This window comes from Sparus aurata, chromosome 3 (assembly GCF_900880675.1).
Source record: "Sparus aurata chromosome 3, fSpaAur1.1, whole genome shotgun sequence".
NCBI classification, from domain to species: Eukaryota; Metazoa; Chordata; class Actinopteri; order Spariformes; family Sparidae; genus Sparus; species Sparus aurata.
This window is the reverse complement of record NC_044189.1, coordinates 16,967,653-16,974,286: the sequence shown is the minus strand read 5'-3', so window position 1 is coordinate 16,974,286 and position 6,634 is coordinate 16,967,653. Positions and strand designations below refer to the sequence as shown.

Here is a 6,634-nt window from a genome sequence, read left to right as displayed (position 1 = left end):
TTGTGATAAGATGAGAAAAAAGTTGTACAGAAATGTGCAGTTAAGTGATTACAGTAATTAAATGAGAACTGTTGGAGAATATGTGCTTGCACTGCTGTGGGGTGTTCAGAGAAGGCTCGCCCGCAGCACATCCTGCGTTACTGCGCAAGTCCTGCAGGTGGCGCCGGACTTTAACTAACCAATCCTGCTGCACAGGAAGTGGAGCGCAGCAGCAGAGAAGTGTTTGCTAGGAAGCTACTGGTTAGCTCATTACCCCGTCGCCTCTCACAGTCAGTACACACAGTATCCTTTTAATTCAGCCTTGTTTATGAGTTAATGCCTTGTGTTCGGGGGCAAAGTTCGTCGACATGTCGAGCAGAAAGCGAACTCGAGAGAAGGAGGAGAGACGAGAGCACAAGAGACACAAGACCTCCAGACAGGATATGGAGAAACTCAAAACACATGCGAAGAAACTCAGCCAGCAAGTCCAAACACTGAAACACGTCGAGACGTTGTGAGTGTTATTAATTACAACCACTCAATTTTTAGCCTGCAAACTTGTGTATGAATTATAAATATGATATCCCAGTTTTCCTCCATCGTAATTAAGTATTAAACCCTCTTGGCAGTTAATTAGCTAGTTTGGGATTAGCAGCTAAGTTTGAAAGAGTCTGTAATTACGTAAAAAATTAACACAAGTGTCCTTTGTCTTTCATGCAGCTATGAGAAACCTCCACCAGGATTCATAAAGGTGAAGTTGCTCACTGACAAAATATGTTTACTGAGTGCCAAAGAGCTTGTTTTGGAAAGTTTTTGTTTGCTCCAAGAAATGTTCCGAGCTGACAGCTATTGTTGCAGGAACATGAGGACAAACCGGAGGATTGCATTCCTGCTGAACCAGGAAATGAAGCGGCCAGGAGCTTCCTGGCACACGCCCCCACCAAGGGGCTGTGGATGCCTCTGGGGAAGGAGGTGAAGGTGATGCAGTGTGAGTACAGCCATTCGAATTCAGCAGCTATATCAGCTAACTGTTGTTTCTGCAAAGATCTGGTCAATATAGTCCCTAAACCACCAGAACACTTTGCACACCTACACATCGAACACCTAAATATGCCTGTCTTTTTTCCACAAAATTTGAGCATTATTCACCGAAAAAGTATGAAAATGTCAAGAAAATGCCCCGTCTCTCGGTGTTATAGAAAAAAATCCTGGATCTGTCCCTTTATCCAGATCTTCACCTCAGTGTTAATCGGTTATATTCTGGGTCGAGGCTCAATCCTCCATCAAAGTTTTGTGGAAATCCGTTAAGTAGTTTTTGGTTAATCCTGCTGACAAACCAACCAACCCACCAGCAAATGGATACGGGTGATTATTTTGGTGCAAATGTTGCATTTGCCGTACAAGTCACGATTTAGGGGGAATAGTCATTTTTACACTTCATTTTCACAAAAGAAAATATGAAAATGATGATGATGTGAATTTTCCTCGGCTCTGTACCAAACTGGCATGCTCCCTTACATCTGGAGAGTACAATTTGTGGGCCAGGATACATCTGTCGCACCACAATGCTTCTTTTATAATGGCATGATGTGGGTACCCGGGTAGCTCAGTTGGTAGAGCGTGTGCCTCATGTATAGAGGCTGTCTTCTAACTGCAGTGGCACAGGGTTTGAATCCAAACAGTGGCCCTTGCTCGTTTCCTGTCATTCTTGTGACAGGTCCGATCAATAGAGGCATGAAAGCCCCCCCCCCCCCAAAAAAAAAATATTAATGGTATTTTGTGACACATTTTACCTTGATCCAAAAAATAGAGCTACTGCAATTTAAATATTTTACTTGGTCATTGTAATTGTGTAAAATTACTTTTATTCTATGAGATTGAAAGGCTCTGAAAAGGTGTTCAAGTTTATTATCAGTTTCAAAAAGTAACAGCAGCACTTTTAGTTCAAGAACTGTAGGTGGGAGTAAACCTCCACCATGTGTGGACAGCAGTCCTACATGGGTGATAGATGTAACCACAAGAACGTCACAATTAACACCGCATCTATTGTCTCTCTGACGAACATGAAGGGCGAGAGATTAATAATGGTGTTACAGAGACCACCTTCTCTCTTTTTGGTCGGACAAAGACTGTCATTATACTCAGTGTCCATTCTTTCCCTCTTCCCACTCCTTTTCTCTTTTTCTGCTCGAACAGCCAGGGAGTCAGCGCACACTCACACACCAACACAGACCCTGTCCACGAGTTCGCATTTGTTCTGCAGAAGCCGAGAGTGACTCGCTGTGTTTAATCCTCCGAGAAGATGTTTCAGTATGTCATCCTGTTTGAAGGGACAGAGAGACGTCACAGTGAATGATACGGACATGTAAAAGCAAACACGGCGCACTAGTTCTTTTTGAGGACAAATTCATGTCTCATTTCACGAAAACTCTCAAGTTGTTCATGGTAGCAACACTTCAGCTGCAGAGAATTAAAACAGTGTGAAGTTTTGACACAACTTCCTCACTCCATTTCAGTGAAGCACAAATTATGATTTAGGAGTTGTTTGAGGAGGTCTGTCTTTTATTATTATGGGGCACATATTTTGCAACACAGCTCCACATGAGCAGGGCGTGTGTCTCCCAAGTTAGTACTGTTGGCTTTTTTAAAACCACACAACTAAAGAACATTTTTTTTTTCTATTTCCTAAATGAATGTTGAATCTGAAGGTGGGTGATTTCAGTGAATAAAACCCTAAAAAGAGAATCATTGAGGTGGATTTGTTTTCAACAAGTATATCATTTCTGAGACTTCATTTGTGTGTATGGTTATATATGGCTGCTCCACTTATTTAGGAATGGGAAATATTTTTATAGATATCAATGCATTTGATTCTGCCTTCAGTGCGATTAATTAATCCCTGATCAGTTTTCTGTGCGTAAAACAGTGGTACACATAGTTTCAGCGTTAATGCAACTGTTTAATGAGTCTGAACACAGTTAAGGTCTAAAGGCAGGCATGTGATGCATGTGACATGTGCCATGTTTCCTTGTTGCAAGTACCCAGCAACATAGACGTACAGGTTTGACATCTTTAATGGCTGAATAACTGGCTCTCGTTTTCTAACTTCTAACATTCAGGCCCACATCTGATCTATTTCTTTGTGACAAATCTTCAGTGATGCTCCCCTCATGTCAGCTCCTTTTTCCAAAGTACCCAGGTTGACGTTTGGTCTTCTTTGCTGCAGGTTGGAGATGCAAACGCTACGGCCACAGGACCGGAGACAAGGAGTGTCCGTTCTTCATCAAAGGCAACCAGAAACTGGAGCAGTTCAGAGTGGTGAGTCTCCTCACTGCCCAGAAAAAGACGAGCCCACCCAGAGTTATTTAGAGAAGATATCAAGTAATAGTCTACAGTTCAAGAATGTAGGGTTGGGTTGTGGCGAGGTCAAGCGGCTGTGACAGAGACAAGTTTGTGTCTGGGACCTTCTGCTGAGGTTAACAACAGAGTCGGGACACATTTAGTTTACACTGAGGAACATGTGGGCAGCAGACTCGTTCAGGCAGCCTGTTCCACTGTGCCTGTAATGGAACAATACCTACTGCGGGGACACGCAGCCCCTGCAATGATTACCATAAATGCAACTGAATCATATTTTCCTAACGTTGTATTGTCACAGGGAGGCTTTTAAAAGATGCTGGCATAACGCTACAATCAGTATGGTTGGAATGTGTTGCGTGGGGATAGCATCAACTCTCACTGTGAGTAGGGATGATTTTTCTTCATAGTAGATAATGACAGACTGTGCTTTATTCTTTTAGGCTCATGAAGACCCTATGTATGACGTCATTCGGGAAAACAAAAGAAATGAAAAAGAAACCAGGTACATTCATTTTGTTATTGTTATGTGATGCATTCATGTTTTTCATATGCATTCAAGTCATTTTCCCTGAAGAAGTCTTAGAGTTTTCAACTTAAAAGGTCAGAAAAAAGGCAGTTTTGAGGCTGCTCTCAAGACAATTTGCTCCAACACTTGAGAACCTGCAGTTTTTGATTGTTGCACTCTGCTGAAGGGAGACAATCGTACATGACCTGGAAATTCTCTCGCGGTGGCTGGTTCTCTGTACCGCTTTCTAACAAATAGTGTTTGACACCAGGATGTGTGAGTTTAGCCTTTCCGACTATGAAGGCTCACTGTAGCTATGTGTGTGTGAGCATGCAGACCAGCAGCCCATGCACACTTGTGTGTGTTTTTGCATGCATTACAAAAAGGTTATTCAAAGGCCAGTGGTGCTTTGAAGGCTTGGTGGCGTGTCTCTGCCACATTCATTTTGGCAACTTCTTTGAAAGGGAAGTGAAACAGTCCAACCTCTTCCAGAAGGCTTGCTTTTTCATTACATATACAGTATTGTTTCATAAGTTGTTATGAGGGTGGTCTCTTATCTTAATGGGTAAAACATTTCATGACAAAAAATGTGGAAATTAGCTAGTTATCTTAAAAATATGTGCACCTATAGATACTTAAAAATGATTCATATCTGATCTACATGCCAACAATGGCAAATTTTGCATTGCCCATCTAATCTTTTAGGTCTATTTTGATATCCCAATCTGCACCCCACAGATTTTGATATAAGCTCCCCCTTTTCACTGGTTGTTACAGCCAGGAGCTTTAGCAGAAAATAACCTCATTTTACTCTGTGAATGTGATACCTGATGAATAAGGCTGCAACTCATGTTATGTTTTTATTACCGAGTGAACTGTAAAGGATCACTTGATTATCAAAATAATGTGCAACTTGTTTTCTAGCGAATAACTGACTCATCGTTGCAGCTGTAGTTATAACTTTTCTTCCCAAAGACTTTCAGCAAAGGGATAATATATTTTTAATAATTAACTGTAGGTTATGAAGTGCTTTTATGATGAAGTTCACTTTGAGGACTATTGGTAAGGATTAAAGTGACATCCTGAATGTTCAGGTGATCCCCTTGCTCCACCAGATCAGCCCCACTATAACGAGGCCTGATGGACACTTTACAAGAAGAGCCTGCCAACCTTTTCTGAGAAACACTTTCATGGCCAATGTCTCGCAAAATTGTACATTTCTGATATCGTCACTCTCTGAGCACCAGCTCATTTCTCTGAGTTAATTAAAGTTGGAGGACTCCAGTGGCTTCTAATACAGCATGTCAAATATCTATATATTTCATTGAGCAGTGCGGTGCTTCCTCCCTCATTCTGTGAAGTGGTGATGTTTTAGTCTAGCTAGGGAGCAGCTGGAGTCACCTGTAGTTGTGCCATTTACCAGATGTTTAAGTAACTGCCTCTTCGAGTTTACAGGGTCATTGACTCTAATAAATAAGTGTCCATTAGGAAATGATTATATTAATCTGACATAATGACCCTGATAACCCCTCACACAGTTGAGGTGTAGTTGTTTGTTAAGTAGCAGTCGTTCTCACTTTGTTTAACACTTGCTGGTAATAAAACATTTAAATGTCATCTGAGCTCGAGCCTTGAATTTAAGCGACAGGATGACCCCATTATCCAGGCGTGTTCCGGCATGTTCTTATAAATCCTTCACACGCTGCGGTTTTTAACACGCACTTGGACCTCTGTTGGCAAGTACTTGCAATATGTAACACAAGTGGGCACTTGGCAAACTCCACAGTCCGGAACTGCCGCCACTAGGACAGTGTCCTCAAGGACACTTCAGATGCCTGCCAACCCCGCGCATCTGAGTCCGCATCAGTTGTGTGTTCCTGTTCTTCTGCACTTGACTCTAATCCCCACCTCCTCCTCTTGTCCTTCCCGTTTTCTAGGATCCAGCAGCTGCAGCAGCTGCTTCAGGACACCACCTCCTCCAATTCAGACAGCTCCAGCTCCTCCTCCTCTTCCTCCTCCGACCACCATCGCAGCAAGAAAAGGAAAAAGAGGAAGGACAAAAAGAAGAAAGACAAGAAGAAGAGAAAAAGGAAAAGAAAGCACAAATCCTCCAAAACCAGTGACTGCTCAGATTCTGATTGAATGCTTGTGTATGTATAATGTACTCAAATACTACGTGCTTTAAACGTAGGAGGAGACTGAAAGTAGCAGCAACGGTAGATCTTCTGCAATAGTGAAGTGCGGAGACCTTTGTTGAAGTGTTTTCTCTTCAAGTTGAAAACTGTACATCCACTGCGCATGACTTTTCCCAGCCGTTTCATCCTCTCCAGGGTGACGACTTGCATTTGCATCCTCTCTGTTGATCGCACAGCACAGGGTGATATGGAACAGCTGCTTAAGTAAGCATGCGTTCGTGTGCCTTAGTGCAAATGTGCGTGAAAAAGCATTAGCTGCATGGGTAATGAATCCAATGTGATATAAAATGAGCCTGCTGGTGAATGAGATCTTTTGCTGGTTCTAATAAGATAGCATGTCAGCAAATACAGTGTATCATTAAGAGATTGTATTTTTCCAGAAATTATTTCTTTTTTTTTCATCCCTGTCCACATCCTTTAAATACTTTGATTGTAGAGTGTGTTAAAGGCAAGGGAGATGGAAAAAAACAGTCCAAATTAGATGTTGGAGTTAGAATTTGTCTTCCACGCGAGCATGAATGTTTGAATGCTTGAGACTGAACATAAATATTTGGAATTATTTGAGGTTGGAATATGCTTATTTGCTCTGAAGGAA

At 42.0% G+C, this 6,634-nt stretch overlaps 1 protein-coding gene across 1 annotated transcript; it reads left to right on the top strand.

The window, feature by feature from the left end:
- The first annotated feature begins 198 nt into the window (after positions 1–198).
- On the top strand, positions 199–6,634 carry rp9 (RP9 pre-mRNA splicing factor). The gene is made up of 6 exons (XM_030411184.1): positions 199–493; positions 700–730; positions 838–967; positions 3,206–3,297; positions 3,780–3,841; positions 5,782–6,634. Exons 1-6 carry the CDS (start codon positions 348–350, stop codon positions 5,984–5,986), a joined length of 666 nt encoding a protein of 221 aa, XP_030267044.1. The 5' UTR covers positions 199–347; the 3' UTR covers positions 5,987–6,634.

Bases quoted from the DNA above. Each gene is read 5' to 3' on its own strand.
- rp9 (XM_030411184.1), top strand. From the start codon at position 348: ATGTCGAGCAGAAAGCGAACTCGAGAGAAGGAGGAGAGACGAGAGCAC. The intron at 731-837 runs GTGAAGTTGCTC...CTATTGTTGCAG, and splicing joins CTCCACCAGGATTCATAAAG to GAACATGAGGACAAACCGGA. The intron at 968-3,205 runs GTGAGTACAGCC...TCTTTGCTGCAG, and splicing joins GGAGGTGAAGGTGATGCAGT to GTTGGAGATGCAAACGCTAC.